This window comes from Anas platyrhynchos, chromosome 1, assembly GCF_047663525.1.
Source record: "Anas platyrhynchos isolate ZD024472 breed Pekin duck chromosome 1, IASCAAS_PekinDuck_T2T, whole genome shotgun sequence".
NCBI lineage: Eukaryota > Metazoa > Chordata > Aves > Anseriformes > Anatidae > Anas > Anas platyrhynchos.
The window spans coordinates 198,449,432-198,473,693 of record NC_092587.1 but is presented as its reverse complement, the minus strand read 5'-3'; the positions used below and the strand labels follow the sequence as shown (position 1 = coordinate 198,473,693).

Here is a 24,262-nt window from a genome sequence, read left to right as displayed (position 1 = left end):
GAACCCTGATGTGTATATGATGGATTGAAACTGCCAACTCTTTTTGTCTAATTCCATTGCACTGTCTGGATTAAAGAAATAAAACAGCTTAGACAATGAAAGAAAAGGACTCAGTTTGTAAGAGTAAAGTAAGTCCAGACTGTGTGTGCTACTATTTGGAAATGGAAAATAGTTTTCATAAATTACTTATAATATGGGTATCCCCTCATATATGGGTACCAGCTAAGGTCAGGGTACCTTTATGATAGGTACTATTCAAATGCATAACAAGAGAGAAAAAAAAGCCAGAAGTTTAAATAAGTAGACAATAGAAACACAGTAAAAGCACAAAGATATTCAGAGTGGTAGGAAAAACAACAACAGCAACAACATTAATTCTTGGATTGAGAGAGAAATCCTCATGTTCCTGTTGAACAAACTGGCAATGCAAGTTAACACTTAATGGCACTCAGCAGAAGTGCATGATATGATCTCAAACAAGCACAACAGCACTGAATCAAGGCTACTTAGTTCAAGCAATGTCAAGCATTAACAAGTTTAACTACGGGTGCAATTTCCACAACTGTTCTTATCCACAGATAGGACAGATATCTCTTCTTAATACTGAAATCCTGAACTTCTCAGGAGACTGCTCAACTGCAGCGCTGGGTGTTTCAGTGCTGTCTCTTTATTAGGAAGGTTAGGCACACAAATACTATGTAGTTTATAAGTGATTGATAAAAGACTTTATTAATTACTTGTATATTATTCACAATCTTAAAGCAACGTGTGATTGGAAAGAAGGTAGTAATATCTTATTACAAAATCCTTCCTGTCAGAAAATGTCACTTGGTAACCTTGTACAGACTTTAGTAAGCCAAAGACTTTACAAGCCATGGACTTTACTATAGCATAATAGTTTGCAGATTATAACAGTTCAAGCAAAGTCCGTAAATGGAAAATATTAAAAAACTGACCAACTCCCTCTCCCTGAGATATATATTTACTTGATATCTTGCCCAAAATTCTTTTTTAGATTATATTTAAACTCAAAGCAAACAGCTTTATTATTCACCAATTAAACTTTTCACATCAGAAAAAACTGCAGATCTTTGAAATCAGAGCTTCTCACATATCCATGCAAATTAGCAAAATAGTTTCACTGCAAAGGTTACCATCACTATTTTTAGAGGACAGCTAAAACAGCTATTGGCCATCTGAAAGCTTCATTTTTGTAAGTATAACTGATAGCCATCCAGAAGTATGGTGTGTAGGTGATAAGACTAACAAATTCCACCAGCAGAAAATGATAATGCAAAATCATCCATTCTTTCTATTTGGGAAATCAATTTTCATTTATATATTCCCCTTTTTCTATATGTTTATTCTTTTTTTTTTTTTTAACAGAGAAAATATGATGATGCCACAATATCCTACAACAAAACTTCCACCTTGTGAGTACAAATTCACTTTTTATATCAGTTATATGTTAAAAGTTATTCTCTACATATCTCAGTTAAGCCATGAATGTTGCAAATGTCCAATGAATGTCCTGCTTTCTGTAGGCAAAAATATAGGTTTTATAGGGCCCGTGCACATATAGCAAACAGTTCCTTTGGAACTTGCACCTGTATTTTAGCTGGCAGCATAATTAGGTCCCATATGGTTAATGAAATGTAACGTGTCAGTATTTTGTAGGCTGAGATTTGTCACACGGAGGTGTTGGATGTAACACCCACTCTACCAACTGTTCAAAAGTAGAAAAAACAAAATCAGTGAAAAGCTTGTATGTAAAAGAGAAATAGGAATTAGCTTTTAAAGTTTCAGTTTTTCAGGTTTTGGTGTCCATTGTCTGTCTGCCTTCTAGAGGAGTTATGTCAATCAATGTACTTTTTCTCAATAATGTTTCAGAGGAAATTCATACTTGGTATCTTCTCTAAGGGCACAAACCTCTGTGGTTGGTGACAGAACATGTACATAAACTGCATGTCCAAGGCTTTTTCTGGCCTACATTATCAGTAGTATCTAAATGTTCCTTACTCTCTTCTGGAGTATTGATACTCACAACACCTCCATTACACATTTGAAATGTGGGTGTTTGGAGCAAATGCTTCAAGGACACCCATGTGTGCCAATTCTCAACCTACAAAATACCAAACCGTTACAAAGTCATTAAACAGGCCCCCTTGCAGATGGCTGCAGACAGGCCCAAAGCAAGCTACAGAAGGGGCTGTAAGCATGCCTAGAATAGCTCTGATCTAGCTGGTTGTGCTGCAACACTAGCTGATACGTTCATCTCCTCAGCGTCATATCTTATGCTGTACTTCCCAGTGGATGGATCAACTTGAGCACAACACTGTAATGGTGCAACGGTGCAACCCAGTGCAACCTGGGAGTACCTGAACCATTCTCTCCATCATGTGACATTGGCACAGTCTCTGCAATTTCAATAGGGCCACGTGCATAGTCTAGGGGAGCACAGAAATAGGTATCTTGTTTCCGTGTAAAGCACCCCAAACTCCCTGCTCCGGTACCCACTGCACTGTCCTGTTTCCAACACCCAATATGCTCAGGCCATGTTTTCTAGTGCTATAAATTCTGGTGATTTATTTTCACTCCCACTCCTGACTGGAGTAGTTTAATGTGGCTGAAATAAGTGACAGTACTATGTTTCCATCCCACAGGAACATGAACTAACCAAACAGCAAAGGCAGATTCACAGCACAAAGCTGAGGAGGCAATAGTCTTCTCTCTCATAGCGTAACTTAATGTGATGCACATGGCACTTCATGTGGATGGAGAGGCTTCAGCATAGCCCTGACACCGTCATAAGCAACCATGCATGACTCAGAGGCTTCTCAGCACACCACCTCCAGGGTCAGCACCATTTATATGTCACTCCTCCTACAGGGTGGTGCCTAAAGGCACCTTCTAGCCCTGCCTGAGCAGCCTGTGAACAGCTCACATAGCAGAAGCTGTCTGCATAAACTGTTCACTGAATACACATGAATAATGCATAGAGCTGTAATAAAGTCAGCTGGGGAGCAGGGAAAGAAAAGGACAATGTTAGCTGGGATGATTCAGACAGTTCTAGTTAACAGGCAAGAGGCCAGAGACAGAGGGAGGGGGAGGAAGGGCACACCATTAAGAAACATAAAAATGGGAAACAGAGGAGGAAAAGATAAATTGGTAAGTCCATAGGTCATGTAACCTTCACTTTTTCAATAAAACTGTATATCTATAGGTTGTTATAACTATAAAGATTGCACTCCTTGGTTGAATGTTACATAGCTTACAAAAAGAACCTGCTTTCCCAGCCTGTTCCACTCATTGAATAAATCAGATATTTATTCAAAATCCATAAGGTTGAGAACCCTGAATGCATGCTCTACCTAGATGCTTCCTTTTGAGCTACTTAGACATGCTTTGAATTTGTGCACTTTAGATTCAAATATTAGCAGTCAAAATCTATCCCTCCACAGAATTTCTGAGTGAACAAAACCTTCGACCCCATATCCAGTGAGACTTAAAGCATCTCCGTTCCCTATTGAGTTCAGAAAGCGTGGAGGTGCCAAGAAAGAATTATCTAAATAACCCTATGCAGTGGTCTCTCATGGGAAAGACGCAAAATTAAAGAGAGAGAAATAGAGCATCTGATCCAACTTCAGCATTTATTTAGACCCCTGAATTTGAGCTAGTCATAGTACTTCTCCTTTAAGGGAAAGAAATAGGTCAGACAAATTGCCTTTGTGTATATGCATGAAAAGAAGCAAGGTAACTTCACATCCCATGGCAGTTTTGGAGGGAAAAACAAACAAACAAACAAAACAAAACAAAAACTTTATATATATAACCATGACTGTAAAGAGAACTATGAGAATCTTATATTGGAAAGATAGTATACACGCTCAAATTCTCCTTTTGGGCACTTATCCTAAACTTTTTGAAAGTTTCTGTTGATGCGAGCAGGTTTTAGATTACATATTTTTGTGTGGTAAAGATGAAAGAGAATGAAAAAGGAAGAACTGCTTACCTATGAAATGCATCCTTAACTTCTGTTCAACTCATAAAAGCAAATGAGAAGCACCTGCAAAGGTAATCTCTGAGGCAACCAGGTGGAGAGAAGGTGGAGGGGACATGGTTTGAGCTCTCCAAGTACAATAGATATTTGATGAATAACCCTATTTCAGTGTAATTGAGAACTACTTTGGGTATGAAATCTTGAAATTGATGAAGATGAAACAGAGGAATAATTTCAATTTATATTTCCCTTTTAAGGCTTCCCTTGAAAATAAAAAAAATATCCTGTTTTCAACCTAATGACAAATGTGCAAATTCATCAGCTGTGATACTCATTAATTAAGAAAATGCAATTAAGAAAAAACAAATGTAGAACTACTGAAGGTCTAAATGTTATTTTAAAAATAAGAATCTGGACTTTAAATGTGAACTTTAGAAGACATCTGGACTAAAACTAGAAAAAACACCAAAAACCTCATCCCTGGATATGGGGAAAGCGGACTTCAGGCTGCTCAGGGAACTAGTCAGCAAGGTCCCCTGGGAAACTGCTCTTGAAGGCCTCGATGTCCACCAGTGCTGGTCATTCTTTAAGCGATGCCTCCTAGAAGCACAAGATCAGGCGATTCCTAAATATCGCAAGTCAGGCAGGCGGGGCAGGAGGCCGGCGTGGCTGACCAGGAACATTCTGATGGAGATTAGGCGGAAACAGAGAGTGTTTCGCTACTGGAAGGAGGGCCAGGTGTCATGGAAATAATACAGGGATGCTGTTCGTTTTTGTAGGGAGAAAATTTGTGTGGCTAAAGCACACCTAGAGTTGAAGCTGGCTGTGTCTGTGAGAGAAAATAAAAAGGGTTTTTTTAGATATGTGAATGGAAAAAGAAGAACTAAAGAATACATAGGGCCGCTCCTTGATAGGGAAGGTCTCCTCACAGACAATGACATAGGCAAAGCAGAGACGCTTAACACCTTCTTTGCCTCTGTCTTCAATGCCGATGATGGGCTTCGGGACCCAGGGTGCCCTGAGCTGGAGGACCGGGACGGTGGGAATGACAAACTCCCAACCGACCCTGAACGTGTGCGGGATTTGCTACTCCACCTGGATCCCTACAAGTCCATGGGTCCGGATGGGATTCATCCCCGGGTGCTGAAAGAGCTGGCGGACGTCATCGCGGAACCTCTCTCAATTATTTTTCAACGATCCTGGGAATTTGGAGAGGTCCCGGTAGACTGGAAGCTGGCAAATGTTGTGCCGATTTTCAAGAAGGGTCAGAAAGAAGACCCTAGCAATTACAGGCCTGTCAGTCTCACGTCAGTGCCTGGTAAAATCATGGAGAAGATGGTTCTCGAACGTATTGAGGCGCACCTGGGGGACAAAGCAGTCATTGGTCCCAGCCAGCATGGGTTTGTGAAGGGCAGGTCCTGCCTAACTAACCTGATTTCCTTTTATGATAAGATCACCCGTATGGTGGACCAAAGGAAACCAGCTGATGTGATTTTTTTGGACTTCAGCAAGGCTTTTGACATGGTTTCCCATTGGATCCTACTGGACAAAATGTCCACCATACAGCTAAATAAAAACATCACACGATGGGTGAGCAATTGGCTAACGGGCAGGGCCCAAAGGGTTATGGTAAATGGGGCTGCATCAGGCTGGCGGGCGGTCACCAGTGGGGTCCCTCAAGGCTCCATTTTAGGGCCGGTACTTTTCAATATTTTTATAAACGATCTGGATGTAGGAATAGAAGGTATTTTGAGCAAGTTTGCTGATGACACCAAACTTGGAGGAGTTGTGGACTCGAATGAGGGTGGAAAGGCCTTGCAGAGGGATCTGGATAGGTTGGAGAGCTGGGCGATCACCAACCGCACGAAGTTCAATAAGAGCAAGTGCCGGGTCCTGCACCTGGGACGGGGAAACCCTGGCTGCACGTACAGACTGGGCGATGAGACGCTGGAGAGCAGCCTAGAAGAGAGGGATCTGGGGGTCGTGGTAGACAGCAAGTTGAATATGAGCCAGCAGTGTGCCCTGGCAGCCAGGAGGGCCAACCGTGTCCTGGGGTGCATCAAGCACGGCATCGCTAGTAGGTCGAGGGAGGTGATTGTCCCGCTCTACTCTGCGCTGGTGCGACCTCACCTCGAGTACTGTGTGCAGTTCTGGGCACCACAGTATAAAAAGGACATGAAACTGTTGGAGAGTGTCCAGAGGAGGGCTACGAAGATGGTGAAAGGCCTGGAGGGGAAGACGTACGAGGAACGGCTGAGGGCACTGGGCCTGTTCAGCCTGGAGAAGAGGAGGCTGAGGGGAGACCTCATCGCAGTCTACAACTTCCTCGTAAGGGGGTGTTGAGAGGCAGGAGACCTTTTCTCCATTAACGCCAGCGACAGGACCCGCAGGAACGGGGTTAAGCTGAGGCAGGGGAAGTTTAGGCTTGACATCAGGAGGGGGTTCTTCACGGAGAGAGTGGTTGCACACTGGAACAGGCTCCCCAGGGAAGTGGTCACTGCACCGAGCCTGACTGAATTTAAGAAGAGATTGGACTGTGCACTTAGTCACATGGTCTGAACTTTTGGGTAGATCTGTGCGGTGTCAAGAGTTGGACTTGATGATCCTTAAGGGTCCCTTCCAACTCAGGATATTCTATGATTCTATGATTCACCAGGTGAATTAACTTAAAAAAAAAAAAAAAGTATTAATTTCTGATAGCCATTATTTTAGCCAGGACTCAATCTGCTTTGAATAGTAGTTGTGATCACATAAGGTAGAAGTTTTAGAAATATCCAAATCTGTGCATCATATCTTATTCATGCAATTATGGTTTGGCAATCTTATGTTGACTGGGAAGAGATAAGAGGAAAAAAATTAAACATAACCAGATAAAGAAAGAGGAAAAAAAAAAAAAAAACAAAAAAAACACTACCAAGAAAGGTGAGATAGTAAGTCAGCTGGGCAGAAGATGGGTTATGACAAGATGGGGGCAGATAACTGTAAAAGGGAAAAATAAACCATACATGTTTATAGGCAACCACTGTATTGGTTTGTTGATAAGGTCTGTATCATAAATGCTTCCAGACAGTTCCAGAAAAAAAAAATAATATATATATATATATATATATATATATATATATATATAAAATAAAATAAAAATATAACCATCAATTAAAGGAAATCTTCACTGTGGTTTTCACCAGTCAGCATATTTAGAATGATGAGTTAAATCATGTTAGTTTAAAAACAAACATATGATTTATGAAAGGTATTGTCTCAAAAATCTGTTGCCAAGGTAGATTGTAACTATTCTCTTAATAACCTTTCTAATAATTTATTCAATGTACACATGTACAATATGTATACTTATAATACTACGCATTACAGCATGGTATGCTTCCACATCATCAGGAGCCTGCAATCGCATTTTAGTAAGATGGATGTAATGTTATCCTCCATCCAGTAGCTTCCAAATTGCATGAAAACAAGGTCTACAATTTTTGGTTTACCTCCAAGATCACTGCCTCCTGGATGATTCAAGAATCAGATAGTCAGAACTGCCCTAGAGAACACTGAAAAGTTTAAAAGATCCAGCACAGCCCTTTTGTCTTTCTTAACTTTCAGAGTAATTGCAAGCTATCTCTTGTAAATACAGGAAGTGGTCCTACATATATGGATCAATGTTCCTTAATTACACAGAAACATTCTGATTTTGAAACAATGTTGATTTAATTCCTGCACTACTAATATACAGCAATAAGTTTAAATTCTAGTGTCTTCCATACCCAGGGACTTTAGTTTAAAGTTTTAAACTAAAATTAGATTTAGATTATATGTCAGGTGAAAATTCTTTACACAGAGGGTGATGAGGCCATGGAACATGTTGCCCAGAGAAGTTACGGATGCTCCATCCCTGGAGGTGTTCAAGGCCAGGCTGATTGGGATCCTGGACAACGTGGTCTGGTGGGTGGCATCCCTGTCCATGGCAGGGAGGTTGGAACTAGATGATCTTAAGTTTCCTTCCAACCCAAACTGTTCTATGATTCTATTCTATGAAATAGTGACATTAAAACACTGAGTGCCTAAACAAAAGAAATAATGTGACATTTTGCTGATCCAAATATCCTGGTTTAACTACATCCACCCTATACCATTCCTTTCAAAGTGATATTTTTTAACTCCATAATACACCTCTTTGAACACCTTCCCTTTTCTCTCTCATGATATTTCTCCTCACAATCTTAATCCCCGTCACATTCCATAGTATAGCATTCATTTTGTATTTTTCTATCGATATATTTCACCATGGGTACATCTGACAGACTGCCTGCAATATTAAAGTACTTTCAGGTTAGTCAGTCACTGTAGAAAAAAAAAAAAAAAAAAAAGGAAAAATTAACTTTTTACTACTTGAGTTTTTTATCTCAATACTTCATGCTGATTAATAACATTTGTTCAATTTTCACAATTTTGATACTAGGAGAAATACGTGAAATTGAGCAACAAAAAGCAACATCATTATAAATGATGATATTCAATCAAAAGCAAGTAAATACCTCAACAGAATATGACTGGAATTGTATTTTTGATTTCCTATATTTTCTTTCAAGTAATTAAATGTATTTTTTTATTTTTGCTACAAAATTAATATGAGTGTGAGCATATCAAATTGTGATCAATCTGACCTCAACACTTATGTTTCAAACAGCGTCAAAGTAGCAAACAACAGAAAATAAAATTATTTTCAAAAATAAAAATAAAACATTTTTTTTGCCCAAGGACAGCAATGAAACATTGCCACAGTAAAACATTCCCCAGTCTTTAGACTAGAGATTCTTCCACTTTCAGAAACAGATTTTCAGAAATTAATTTTCATTTAATTTGATTTTTTTTTTGCATGGAGTAACAATGATTTTTGGTACATCTTTTCTATGTGTTTTTATATGTAGGCATAAATATAGGCATATAAGGCATAAATAACGTCACCAATTATTAAAATCTAATTACTCTAATTTTTCAATCATGATATTGTGTGAAAAGCAAAGTCTCTGAACATTATATAGTTTGAATAGAAAGAAAAAAATATCTAGATTCTGAAGGAAAATCTTCACATCATATAAGCATAATTTATTCCAAGCAGCAAGTTTAAGGTCAACTCGTTGCAGTTCTTTCATTCATTTCTTCATTCTATTCTCACAGACTATGACTAATTTTCATTTTGTTCTTTATTCGGTAGCAAGAGAGATATAGGTAAAAATAGTCTTGTAACCAAGCACAACTGAACAAATATGAAAGAAAATGTGTGAAATAAAACTTATCTGCAGGAAAATAAAGTCATGTTTCTGTTACACTTGCCAGGGTATGTCCTAAGAAAATGAAGGTGAATCACCTCTTTATACGCATTTATGATAAATTTAAATGGAGGAAAGCATTATTAAAAAGAAAGCACTTTGAGGAGGAGTTTGATCCTATGCTGACCTGCTACCTCTCTAAAGAAAATGTTAACAGAGTGGCTTATTTCTTAAGGCTGTGTTCAAAAGTAAATCACACTTTTTACATACTGGAGTGAAATTTATCCCTTGCCGCCTCCGATAAATTTGTTCTATTGTTTTTCAATTGTACTTTTGTATGGTTGTGTTTTTCTAGCTTATATTACCTCTTCACTCCATTCAGAGAGGCAAAACAAATGGTTTGAAATGAAAATGAAAAATATCTTTTAAATTATTAATTCATTCACCTCCAGGCAAATTTTATGCTCTGACTTGCAGGGACTGACCTTGTTTCTTACTAGGAAGGCATGATCCAAATGTTACTCTAGTCAAAGGGAGCATATTGACTTCAAATGGGCTTTCAATTAGGTCTTCACACCTCAAAGATGGGAGAAGATAAAATTGTATACATGTTTCTCTGATCTATGGGAAAGACCAAAGAATGTTTTCACATGTGACATGAGGACAAAAAGTCCTTTGTGCCTTGTGGCAGACACCCAGATTCTCCTCACTTTCTGCAACAATTTCCACTTAGTTGTGGTGCTAAATGGTTAAGCAAGAAAAGTCTGTGACAAAGCTCCAAAGTGCTCAGGTTGCATGGCACATCTGTATGCCAACCATAACCACCCAAAATTCAGACACAGGCCCAAGACTCTCCAGGTGTTGACAGCAGATAATTGGGCTAAAAAGGATCCCCTTCTTGTTGGTGGTGGTTTTATGTGTTTTGTTTTTTTTTTTTTTGTTGTTTTGTTTTGTTTTGTTATAATCTTTCTATTTCTGTAAGGGACAACATCTGCCATAATGTTTGGAAAGTGTCCAGAACATCAGACATCACCAAGTTTCAGATAAATACCTTGTTCAGTTTGTATTTGTCTATCCCATTATAAATACCATCTGTTCTACAATTACAAAACATTTGTATGATGTTATTTGACTGGAGAACATATTCATCATCATGACCAGACCATGCAAATAGATCATAAGGTTCACAGAATCTGAGTTTAATATTCATTCACTGAAGTCCAGAATTATACTCTCGTAAATATGGTATAAATGGTATGAGACCTCAGGTATTAACTTAATGGTACCACCTATCTTGTTCACTTCAATATAGGCAGAAGTAGGCACATCTTTGATGAAATATATCATTCACCTGTTTTTATTCACATCCAGCTCCCCTGGTATTTATTACTTTTGTCTTATAGCATATCTCCAGCTTTTATTCTTGCGTCCGTATTCACTTCTTTCCAACACACAGTGCGAAGTTCCTCTGCCATGAGATTAACATGCCATATGTTACCATCTGCTCCAAGTAATGTCCATGTGAAGCGGCAAAAGTATTCTCACTCTGTTCACTCAGACCTCAATGTAAGCTTGACAGTTCCCAAACTGAATACATAAGCATCCCTGCTCAATAACAGAAGTGTAAAAGTTGTTCATAACAAAAATTAGATGAGTCATCAGAAGTCCTCAGAATACATAAACTTAAAACTAATGCAGCACATCACTGGCAACATTTTTGACCATGATGTTATTCAAACACATTTGTGCAATGAAGGCTGCACACTAAGCCATGCCAAAGGCAACAGCTGGTACAGAGTAGTTTCATTACATGATATGGTGTATGGTGATTTGTACATTATTATATTAAACTGCTAATATATTCATGCATCCTCACAGAAAAAAGACTGAAGTTGTTTACCAGTCTTATCATGACGGAAGGACGGGTACAACAACCTGCACCTAAATTTTAATGTGTATTATATGTATATATATATATATATATATATATATATATATATATATATATATATATATATATACATATTTTAGGAGGAAAATGATCCCTACATACTTGCATCAGACCAACATCACCCCAAAAAGGCCTTTGAATATGAAGTCTGCCAGAGAAGCATACTCTGTGTGTGGGAAGGACAATCTGCTTTCTATTGGTTGTAATAAAGCCAGCAGCATCTGCTGCTGTTCAGCAATGCTGTCACCACTACTCAATCTCTTAATAACATTTTACATTCTCCAGATCATATTCTGCGCCTTCCATTTCAGGTTCATCTGTTTGAGCAGAGGTGAGATCCTAAAATTCATCACAGAATGTAATTCCAGAAAACGCATTACATTGTGGTGCCATTAGAGAGGGACTGGTAAAATTTGCTCTTAAGGCAGTATGAAATTCTAGTCACTTAGAGCAAGATGAAACCACTCAAGTCTGTCAATACAAGGGATAATGAATTCAGGCAATCTTTTCCATTTCTTCTCCCTTTAATCATACTCTTCTGAGCACTAGGCAAAAAGCTTAAGCTCTATCTCAAATTAATAAAAAGACGGAAGCAATATAGCACATAGTTCTGATTTTCTGGACTCCTGATGATGTGTGAAGAAGATGCAAGGAGACTTCCCTTGCTCGCTTCCAAAACCAATGATCAGATGCAGAGCAAGAAGTGGCTAAGTGGCTGCAATACTCCATGGGGTACTATAAAAAGGACAGAAATAGTGTTGATCTCAAAAAGCCAGGACAACTTGCATTCAGATATTAGCCAGAACCTCAGGTCTTCTGTTATTTGTGCTTCTGTGGCTCAGATACTACAGGAAATATTCCAGTTCAGCTACAGTTTCAAATGGTGATTTATCTCTCTTCTGTACTAAAAAGACCAGACACTTTCTTATTACACATTGATACCAATGTACTTAAAGTGATTATTCCACATAAATATACTTATTGGTAGATTAATAAAAATAAATAAATGTCAACTACATTTAGTTAAGGTCACTTACAAAACTCCAGAGTAAACATGTTTAATAACAAGTGGCTTTGTAGACCACACAGTCCTGTATTTCAAACTGTTTTCAGTGGTTAATCAACAGGATGCTACTTCACCCTCAGGAATGTGAAATCACTATTAACTGAAATAAAAGTCTATGCAGTTGACAACTGCCTGGGGAAAAAAATAAATAAAAAAAAATCAAATTATCAACATCTAGATATTTGATCACATCAAAGTAATTCAAAGGCATTCATACATAATAGTAATAATAATAATAATAATAATAATAATAATAAACAATAATAATAACAACCACCTCTTACCTTCAGTATGTACAGCAGAAACATAGGTCCAGTTATACCGCTTGACAATGTCCACCATAGCCCGTGCTTGCTGTGCATCAGATGGCACAACTCTCATAAAATACTTGAACAGAGTTTTGTCACTTAGGTCCATGCTTGTAGCAGAATAAGCAATCTGAGGTATATTGAAAAGCTGCAACAAGTTCTGTACCTGGATAGCAACTGAGCTAGAGCCAGGGCCAATGACACCAACAATAGGTTTCTTGGAGCGGAAAGATGATGAAGATCCATCCACACATCGCACCATCCCTTCCTCTTCTTCTGATGAAATAAGAGAGTCCCTTATAAACTCAATGCTCTGCTCCAGGGCCACAGCAGAATGCCAGCAAGAGTCCCTTATTTCACATCCTAGTGTGATATTTGGCAACAGTGTGGGGTCCAAATTAATTCTGTCAAGGGTATGTAGCATTGCCTCCACTCTTTGAATGCCATACTGCTCTCTTACCTCTCCACATTTCCTTTCATGAACCTTGTCAACTGTTGGTTGATGGTGGACAGAGAACAGAGCTCCAATGATAATATCACCAGGCATGTGTGCTACTACCCTTCTTTCATTGGCCTGTGCAGAAACCAAAAGCCCAACGTTCCCACAGACATCTTCCTTCAATAACAGGATTGCAAGGAACAACAAAAGGATCATTTTAGGAAATGGTTTAGGCTGGTAGAGACAACATGGTGCAACAACAAAAAAAAAAAAAACGGAGAGCTGGTGAAAAGCAGTTAAATCTTTTAGATAAAAGGAGCAGAATGCTGATGATTAACCAGGAGTTTGTATGTATTCTCTAAGGAGTCGCCATCATCTCCAGGTAGACGGCTATGCGGAGCTGCGCACGTGATCATAATCCTCATAACCTTCAAAAATGAATAAGAGAAAGAGTTTTAAAATTAGCAATAAAGTCAGCTTTGTAATCTGTTCTGAAGTTGTACTTATTCCTACTTTTGTCAATGACTGTAATACATTTCTTTCCACCATTTTCAAGTTGGAAAACTTTGTTATACTTCAGTGTTTCACAGTCTTATGCTTGTACTTGTGCTGTTATAAATCAGTGTCTCTCTCTTTGACACTCTTGTTTAAAAACTCTGTTGTGAAACATTTTCACAAGCACAAAAGGCAGACAAGTATTACATTCCAAAGAAGAAAGATGCTTCCACATCTAATGTGTGTCTTTGAAAGCAGCCCTCTTATTTACAGGTGTTATTTATCTCACAAATTCATACAACACACTAATGTACCTTGGGCCATGTTATCAACTACAGCACTAGGAAACTTCTACTGTTAAATAAAGCCTTTCTTGAAATATGTTAAGAAAAGAAGAATATGTCTCTTCCAAACTGAAAATGTGTTTTTTTTGTAGTTGTTGTTGTTGTTTGTCAGCCTCAACATGAAACCAATGATCTTTTAAAATTTTAAAATTTTAAAAAGTTAAGATTAAGAAAACTGATGTCTTCGTTAATATTTTTGTTCATTTCAGCAGTGAATGTTTCAGTAGAGGAACAACAGATTCTTTCCAATTCTAAAACAGTAAATCAACGTGAAATCTTTTTAACTGATTTTAAATCAGCAAAAAAATGTGGTTAATGGAACTTGAAAACGTACTTGAAAATGTTCTGTACCTAACAGTGGATTTACAATAATCTGCTTCTCATTTTAAATATAATGCTTAAACAATAGTTTGATCAGGTCTTGATCACAGACGACATTAAAGTATTGTCTGTTGCTCTACTCCTACCAGTGGATCTATTGACAGTACAGAAAGTTGAGCACGCTCTTAAATCTTGGAAGATGCTGAACTAGTTAGTGAACTGCATGCCCAGTCTCATTATTGAAAAAAAAAAAAAAAAAAAAAAAAGCTGCAGAATCCTGGGACAAAGCCTGATCTCAGTTTTACTCACATAAATCTTTCTAATGTAATAAAAAAGAATATAGGAGTTTTGATACATTTCAGATCCACAGATCCACTAGTCATTTATAATCCATTAACATAACTCTAACAGTGCTCAGATGTTGCAAAATGAAAGAAACCCTTTGCCATGGGAAATCTGCTGTTGCTGCTTCCAAGGTTCAAAATCTGGCAGGAGTTTAATCTTGAATTTACCACTTGCAGCTAGATCATTCAATACAGTACCACAATTACAATCTTACTGATTCTACAGATGAGAAAGTGAAATCTAAAAACATTTTCCTGCTTGAGGTTAGCCTTGTTTAGTTGTTATTGTACCTTGACATCTATAGATTTTAAAGTATTTACACAGAGGATATCATGCAATAGTTTCAGTGAGTATTCCCAAATGAAATCCAAATCTTTAAAAACACTGCATAGAAATGGTCTTGTAATATCAATTGCAATATTAATAAGTTCATGTAATATTAATTTCTAGAAATATAAAAGTGATAATAATGAAATTGGGTTAAGACAACTGTAGAATGCTTCAACAGTTTTTTTTATTTGTTTGTTTGTGAAGAGCTGGCTTATCAATACTGAAACCCCTTGCCACTGTTGAATAACAGCAGTTCAATTCAGGTTAATTACTCTCTAATTACAGAATATAACTACCGCTTATGTATTCTAGTTGTTTGTTCTGTGGCTCTGAAGACGACACTGCATAATTTGTAAACAGTCTGAAAGATGAATGACAGGGCGTATCTTTGTACGATATCATAGCTATTAAATTCCTATACTTCCAAGTAATTCAAAGTTTTATCACTTTATTAAAATATTTTAAATATTTATTAACTTATTAGCATTTTAACAGACATAGTACTCTGCTATTTAAAACATGGATGCTTCTGAGCTCTTCAAATTAAAGCTACATGTACAGAGCACAACTATATTGAGATCAAATGCTAGCCTTGCCTCAGACTGTAACTGGATATACAATTAGAAGTATTTTTATAACCTAGCTGCCTATGCAGCTGCATATGCACAAATAGAGAGAGACTGGGTGGGGTGGAGTGAGCTTATGACTCAAAAAGAATCCAGTCCTCATCCACCATTTTAATTTTACAGCACACATTCCGAGGATTCTGGTCAGGTTTACTGATACTGTCCTTGGACTTACATCTTTCGGTTAAACAATTTCTATATAGGGTATATGGGAAAGAGAGGGCAGGGACATTTTTATCAGCTTCACTCCAACGAACAACTGTTTGCTCTTCTCTGTCCACTGTTGTATCTATCAGTATAAAACTACAGGATAAAGAATGAAGTAAAGCTGAAGGTATCCTTTATAATTCTAGTTCAAAAATAACAGCAGATATCAGGGCTGAGGTGTTCCTAGGGCCCAAGAGCATCTTAAAAGCAGTCAAATCCTTCCACTCCATGGCTTCCAAGGGAAAAGAAGGGGCCAGATAGTGACTGACTGGAGTTGTTCCAGAATTAATGAACTGTCTTCTTATACCCTGCTGTACTACATTGAAATTCAATTTACTTGAGATTTTCAATGTTGTTACTAATTGCACCAAGCAAACTACTTATGTTATGTAGTATTAGGCTTAGGACTCAAAAGTATCTGAAGTCAATGTCTTCTGTGGGCTTTCATGATACGGTGAAGCAACCTGAAATTGATACAGACATGGTTAAGTGAGCCTACTAAATTACTATGGATTTGCATTTGTATAACAGAGATCTGATTCTGTGGTCTTACTCCTGCTCTCCTAAAAATCATGGAATGGCTGAGATGGGAAGGAACCTCTGGAGGTCATCTGGTCCATCTAACCTCATGGAAGCAAGTTCAGCTAAAGCAGGTAAATCAGAATCATGTCCATTCAGGTTTTGAATACCTCCAAGGTTGGAGACTCCACAGTTTTTCTGGGCAGCCAGTGTCTGAGCACACTGAAAATAATGAGGGTTTTTTTTTTTTTTTTTGGTTGGTTGGTTGTTTTGTTTTGTTTGTTTTCCTCTTATATTTAAACAGAATTTCCTGTATTTCAGTTTGTGCCCATTGCCTGTCATTCTTCCCTAGATATCACTGGATATGCCAGAGGTGCCACAAGGGTAGTTAGGTAACGTATTGCATTCTAGGACAAAAGATGGCTGAGCAGTGAGTTGATAGACTAAGCACACAAATTACATTTCCTGGAGAACTCCATTCCTCCCTGAAAAGAAGGTTGCCAAGGGATCTATCTGTTCAAATGTACAATTGTGCTGCTATCTTATTCCCAGAGAATCACATACAAGTCATTCCACATTTTGATTCCATTCTTTCCTTCTACTGGAAGTTTATTATTACAAGCAGTATGATTACCAAAACAAAATGAAGTAAAAATTTCAGAAGCTTAAATATAATTCCTGTGTTAAATGGGAGGGAGTTAAAAGGAGTTTCCTTAAACCTTACAGGGAGTTTCACATGCTGTAGACTTCAGATTGAGAACAGTGATATCAACAGCATCATAGACAGAGAACTCTTGAACACATGCATAAAGTAGTAGAAATCGTTTCCAAATTAATGATTTACCTGCATTTACTTGTTTTCATTGATGGACAAGCAAATCAAGATGCACAGCATTTAGGGTCAAATTTATTTTTCACACTGTTCAGCATCAAGGGAGTTACTACTATTTTACTGAAAGATGGACAAAATTGAATCAGGCACTTAATTACTGGTGTATCAAGGTTCCTATCACATTTCAGCTATGAATCTAGCTATAAACTAATCCTGAAGTCACAACAATAGCTGACAGGCACTTGAGTCTCAGTCCTTTGCTGCACTAGCTTCACACTTGGAATGACTGCGGAAATGTTAAAGTGAAAACATAATTCTGCCTATCTGGTCTTTGTGTACTCTTGCTCTAGTTGAAAACTTAAGGGCTACTCAGGTGACTGAAGACACAGATATGATGAAGCATTCAACACATTTCTCTAACCTTTGCTCTCCCTGGCAGGAAAAACTTTACGCCAATCTCTGTCAGGAGAAATTCTCAGCTGTTCCTTTAGAGCAGACTTCCAGCTACTTCATGTTGAGGTTTAACTGAGTAGAAAATGAGGATCTGTAATATTCCATGAAAGATCATCTATTTCTTAAAATGATTTATTTCATCCTCAAACACAAGTCCATCTATAATTACCGTCTGTATAGACCAAAACAAATAGAAAGAGCTCTAATATCCAACTGTGTTAATTAAAACTTGATAAAAAATCCCACAGCAGTTCACAGAGAGCTAATTTCCACTATGTTTGTGGCTGAGAATTTATACATGGGGCACATCTGACTTTTCATAAGGTCTTCCACTACAGCAGGTGTAACTGTTTAAACCTTAAGAATTAAACCCTTTCCTGTGACTTACATTATTATAGCAGCGCCCACTAGTGACCCCAGAGTGAAGGACCCGTCTTTTTTACAGTGAATTCTTTTGGCTGTGTGGTTTCTACAGGTAAAATGAAAACTCAGCAAAGGGAGGTTTTGATTTCAGTTATTTTTTATCAGGAAAAAAAAAATGGAGCAAAAGAGAAATATTTTCTTTCATTTATCTTATTGGTTATATTTTTGTAAGCTTATAACCTGTAGTTTATGGTCTCTAAATCTTCAGGCAGATTTAAATAATGAAAATAAAATTCAAGATTATTGGACCACAGAACAGTGCTGTGATGAAATAAGAACCCAGAGCCTGATCCAGGAAAGCACTTGGAAATATGCTACATGCTAAACACATGAAGAATGCTGATGATTTATCATCTGTTAAAAAATACATAAGTTTAATATCTCCTTAAAGGATTTCCCCAATCAGAAAAATCACAAAAAAAAAAAAAAAAAAAAAAAAAAAGATGGCCCCAAAATCCATTGATTTTCAGTGACAAATTTACTTATAGCCTATGTATATATAGCCTACAACCATGTACCTGCCAATGAAAGCCTTTCTGGGCATTCATTTACAGCACGCAATGCAATTAATTCTGTGCTATCAGATGTGAGATAACAAATGTCAATATAGGCATAGATATGAATCAAATCAATATATCCCAAGGAACTAAACCAGGTTCCATCACCATAGAAGACAAAGCAGGCAGCAACTGAATTACTGGTCCAGAGTCAGCCCTGCTACTTTTCTTGCAGTGAAGATCTTTGGGAGACAGAAGATGGAACAACCTTAGAAAAGTGATTATATAAGTAGAAAGACCTCTCAGCTCTTATCAACAGGGAACAATGGGAGCAAACAGTGTACATTTAGGACGCTAAGCTTTTGCTCAATTCTTACGACTATTGGCATTGCAAACACTAAGCATTGGGTTCAAATTATTCTGGCTACCTTGTTCCCAATGCTATAGAAAGGTTCAAATTCCAGAAGGTCCCACACACTCACTCCTCAGAGGTAATTCTATTTGTTCACACAAAACCTGATGCACTCTAACGGTCATTAGTTGCAAAACATGAATATGAACACACTAATATGTTTTGAGACTGCTACTGTCACTCAACTTTTCCATTCACTAAAAAAATATAATAAAAAAATAATAAAAAAATTCAGCTCCGTGAATTACAGCAGGTTTTGGATCAAGCCCTTTGACAAAAGAAACAGACTTATACAACAGGAGAGACTATGAAACAGTTTTCTGCAATTTGACTTAGATACAGAAGAAAACTAAGCAGCACAGAAGATTTCTAACCATTTGGTCAGAGCAGCCACAGAAAATAACAGACTAGTAGGCAGATCTCATGCATGCCTTCATAGATAATAAACATAGAAGGCTATAATTATCAGCAAGATCCTTACCAATCACAGGAAGTTCTTCCCTATATTCTCACATGCACACACACTTTCTGGTTAATGAAACATTTTTTTTTTCTAATGTGTAGGTGCTTAACATCACAGTAAAACTTGCAATTCTGCTGAATATACTACTTATTACTGCTATACCACATGACGCAGAAACTAATAGCTCTGGTGTGATTTCAGCTGTAATCCGAGACATTTTAATAATTAGCAAAACTGTATGATCTGGAGGAAGTGATCAAGGAAAAGCAATAGCAATTCCAAAACAACAACAACAACAACAACAACAACAAACAACAACAAAAAAAACGCCACCACCAACAAACAAACAAACAAAAAACCACCATAAGAACATCTATCTTCTAGCAAGTCACAACAAGAGTTGCATTGGAGTGGCATTCCAGTACTACCACAATATAAAACAAACAAAAAGATGATACATTGGCTGGCAAATAAAACAACAAAAAACCTATATAGAGACACCATAAATATTCTCTGATCAGTTGAAATAGTGATTAATGCTGGCGTCCCTGATCATATAGCACATATATTATCATGTAGTTAAAGTCTTTGAAAATGCGCAGAATGTTAGTGTGTGATAAAGATGTTTAGGGATACTGTGATAATAATAATAATAAAGGTATAGAGAATGAAAAGAACCCAGCAGTTAACTCCGTTATACACTTTCTCATTTCAGGGTTGCTTAAAGTGATGTATTTTCAAAACAGCCCTCTGACACTGTGCTTTAAAGCTGGTCCTCCCGCTTTGTCCTCAGGACTAGCAGAAACAAAATGCTCGGTCGCCCCCCAGCTCCCAGCCACCCCTACCTACCAGAAAGCCCTTGTCGAGAGGGGGAGAGGTCGAATGGCAGGGGCACGAGGGGAGCAAAGGAGCCCCGGGATGCGGCGCAGCGCTGCTGCGGGCTGCGGGCACCTGGCGGGGCGGGCGCCGGCCCCGGCTCTGTCCATGGTGCTGAGCAGCACCAGCACCAGCGCTCACCTCATCGGAGGTTTTTTTGGGGAAGGGGTTAAAAAATAATCTGAAAATCAACCAGTGGTTAAAAAATGCCACGGTGGTCACTGTTGTTTTGCAGAATCACTTTTTGTTATAAATGCATTGGGTGCTCAGAGCTGGGTCGGAGAGGAAACTATTGGACAAGGTTAACTCCCGGAATAGCTACCTGCTGTGCTACAACTGTGTGGCTGGGCATGCACACGTATATGTGTGCATGCACACCGGTTCTTAGGTCTCTGTCTCCCCAGTGGTGTCACACTCGGTTCTTAATGTATCATTTTTGCATGTAGAGGCATTATCTCCCATTATTAAATAAGGATCAGATGGGAGTTGCCAAGCAGAGCCAAAGTGATTTGTCCCAAGGTCACACAGAAAAGTCCGTGGATGGGCTCAGCCTGGCTGTCTCCGAAAAAAAATAAACCAAATACATCCCATTTTCATTTTCCCTTTATGGCAAGGCAAATCCCCAGTGGTGAATGGAAGGGATATATCACACGCATCACCAAGCCCAGGTATTGCAGCACCCCCATTACCTTCTGCCCCACATACACCCCACTCCTTGGGAGGGGTCAGTGCCCACTGCCCTCCAGTGCCCCAACCTCCAGGTACCTCAGCAGCCTCTGAAGGTGTGCCCCATAGGCTGCTTTGCCTGCCCCTCAATAGCCTTGCTTGTCCTCCGGCAACCAGGGCACGGAGCAATAGCAGGAAGGAGGGAGGGAGGGGAAAGAGTTCCTCCTGCATCCACCGGGTTTCTGTCCGCAACCGGGGGTTCACGAATCCCTTCTCCCACCCCGCAGCATTACCTTGTCTGTGGGAGCAATCGTTCCTTCCTACGGTGGTGTCAAAGCAGTCCTTTCGGTAGCAGCAATCAAGACGGGTAGAGGTAGGCACCTCCTATTTTCAGCCACGGCAGAGATAGCATTCCTCGCAACAGACCTTCTGGAGCTGAATAATCCTCAAATGCCTCTGCAAAGATCACCAGCAGGTGAGCCCCACTCGGCTAGCATTGTCACTCCTCCAGCTATGGGCACATCCTGTTTTCTTCTGATCACAGGCAAACGCTGAGCACCGAGAATCCTTCCCCCGCGCATGCATGCACACACACACACACGCCATGCAACACGCTGCTCGCTCAGCATCGCCCAAGTCTCATTTGCAAGAGGCGTGAATGGTCCCTGGATTTAAGCGGGGAGGAGGGGGAGCGAGAGGCGTGAGGAGGAGGAGGAATAAACAAACAAACAATGAAACAACAGATGGGGCTTTGCTCCCTGCCACCACAGCCTTGGTCAGCCGAAATACTTGCTGCGGCTTGACCCACCGGCTTAAACACCTCAGCCCCTCCTCACTTCTAGACGGCAGCAACCTCTCTGCATTTATAAGGGGTTAATCCTGCTTTTTTCCCCGCAGGGAGATCTCTCCAGGTGCTCGGAAGGTTGAAAGTCCCCCCGTCTTTATGGACACCTCCCTGCCGCACCCCTCCCTTCCTGTCAGGCGTTCGGCTCCGAACACCATTACCGAAAAAAAAAAAAAAAAGACCTTCGGGAGGGTCTGTTTTAAACCGAGTCGAGAGGAAGAGCTCACCCCTTCAGTCTCGGCGGGGTTTTAGGGAATTCACTCTGCCAAAGTTTCGCCTCCCCTCGGGGACCGCGCTGCACGGTGGCTCCTGCACCTGCGGGGGCTGGGGGGGGCAGAGGGGGGGCTCGCAGGGAGAGAGCCGGGCGCCAGAGCAACTTTTTAGTGCCACCAAGTGGCACAGATCCCTCTAGGAAAGCGAGCAGCCTGCCAGTACTGGGTTCTGCCTGCTGCTCCTTGACAAGGGGAGAGAGGGGGTGCGAGAGCAGCGACCCCCTCCACATCCACCAACGTCCAGGGCTACCAAGCACAAAGGAAGGGCTACCTGCCACTGGAAGGGCAAGCTGCCCTCTCCCTTCCTTGTCTTGGCTGCAAGACGACAGCACCGGGCACGGCGAGACGAGGAGCGGTGCACCGGCCAAGGGCTGCCAGCCCTGCCGGAGGGATGTGCTCCCTGCTCCTCTCCCCACCCTCCCGGGCTGCCTCCGCTTGTCCCCAAAGCAAGAGTCACTTGCACCCTTCTTGTTCATCTCCTCTTCCCCCGTCCCGGAACCCCCCCCCGGGCTCCCTGGACCCCTGGGCGCTGCCGTTCCCTGACAGCCCCCCGCCTCCACAGCCAGCACCCCTGGGACCGTTCCTGCAGCCCCAAGAGTGGAATTCCTCGTCGCCTATCTTCTGCCCCTGAGCTCGGCGCCCTCCATCTCAGCTTCCCCACCTCCCCAAAAAAACCCTCAGCACCTCCCTGTCCTGCTAACTATGAGCTTCCCACACATGCAGCTTTCCTCGGTTAGCCCTTCCCTCCTGGAGCCGGCTGAGGCTTTACTTTCCTTTCGAGCATCCCTGCATACTCCCAAGGCTTCCTCCCTCCCTCTCTCCTTCTCCTCCTCACGTCTTAGCCCTACACATCCCAGTCTGCTCTCATTCACACTCAGCTGTCCTGCTCCTCTCCCACCGGCTGCAGCACACTGCCCGGAGCGAGCAGGGACCCACAGCACAGGGTCGGGCACGATGGTTTGGGAGGGATTTTGGAGGTGTGGGTAGGGGTGTGAGTGTGTGAGGGGTCCTAGATGGCCTGAGCCCTGACAAACTCATCACCTCCCAGCACTCTCGCAGCAACAGTCGCAAACGGCAACAAACCATCGCAACACAACGCCGGACGGAGATCATCTCTTAATTCAAAGCTATTCTTAGTAAATAAATAAATAAAAGTAAAATAAATAAATAAAAAAGCAAAATGCCATTTAAGTAAGAGCTGATCTGGCATTTAAAAGGCTGCTGGGTCCAACCATTTATTAGGCTGTATTTGCAGGGGAGGATTAGCTCGTGCATCCATTTTCGAGAATTAACAGCCATTCTCTGCCGCTGCACCACAGCTTGGCACTCTCTGCTGGTTCCCCCCTCTTTGGGTTGCTGCTTAAAATATTATATTTATTTATTTATTTATAATGAATACTGAATGACCTAAATCCTGGCTGCTACTTGTCGTGGCTCCCACAGAATGACTGCACTGATGCACTGACACATCCAAGCTGCACCTCTGCCCAGCTGGGGTAACTTTGATAAAGTTGTTGGGGAGCAGGGGAAGAGGGATTGTCTTGCTATGGCTCCATCTATGCTCCTAATCCTATGATCCTTTTACTGCTGCCTCTCTAACACCAGATTCCCAGTTTGACCACCCCTTTCATCCCAAGGGGTGAAGGATAGGAATGCCATTTGTGCTTGCCAGGTGCAGCGCCTGGCCTCTTTCTCCTTCACATCCTCCTTCAGTCCCAGCCTGGGACTGGCTGGAAGCCCATCAGCCAGCACCTGCTTCATATTTTCCCTCAGCTTTCCTGGCTCCTGTTGCCACTGACACCATTTCAGCAGCCAGCCCTTAAAGCAGAGGGCACTGTGAGCATGTGTGCATGTGGCTCCAGCCATTTGTTTCCCCTACTCTGCTCCAAGGGACTTTGGGGGGTTGCCTCTTGAAGGTATGGGGGTAGATTATATGAGAGGGGAGAGCTCAGTAGTTACAAGGGCTCCCCACTACTGCTAGTGCCCTGGTCAGGTGATGAAGAAGGAGCATCCTTCTTCCTATGCTGTTCTCAGACATCATCTTCCCACCCAAAAGAGTATGAGCTGTGAAATTAATGGAAACCCAGCAATTTCAGGCTGGAGACAGATTAAAATACGGGCCAGATACCTATAGAGAAGGGGCAGATATCTACAGAGAAGGCACAGATCAGAAGAAGGAGGATAAGGATGGGTCTGTAGAAGGGGAAGGGGAGTAAAGTGTAATTCCAGTGCACAACATTCCTGGAAAGAAGCAGTGTCAGGGATCTGCAGAAAGGGGAGATGCTGTTGCTCAGCTGGGC

The 24,262-nt window shown here is 40.5% G+C and overlaps 1 protein-coding gene across 3 annotated transcripts in view; it reads right to left on the bottom strand.

Moving 5' to 3' along the window:
• Window positions 1-21,707, bottom strand: part of GRM5 (glutamate metabotropic receptor 5) — a 278,090-nt gene extending 256,383 nt beyond the window's left edge. For 2 of the 3 annotated variants that reach the window (XM_027467154.3, XM_027467164.3), the window contains exons 1-2: window positions 21,140-21,705; window positions 12,575-13,465 (exon numbers count right to left, since the gene is read on the bottom strand). In XM_027467154.3, the coding sequence (XP_027322955.1) occupies window positions 12,575-13,253 (679 nt within the window). In that variant the 5' untranslated portion in view covers window positions 13,254-13,465; window positions 21,140-21,705. Of the gene's footprint in view, window positions 1-12,574; window positions 13,466-21,139 lie in introns of all 3 variants that reach the window. The other variant, XM_027467141.3, reaches the window with a different exon arrangement.
• Window positions 21,708-24,262: the final 2,555 nt, after the last annotated feature.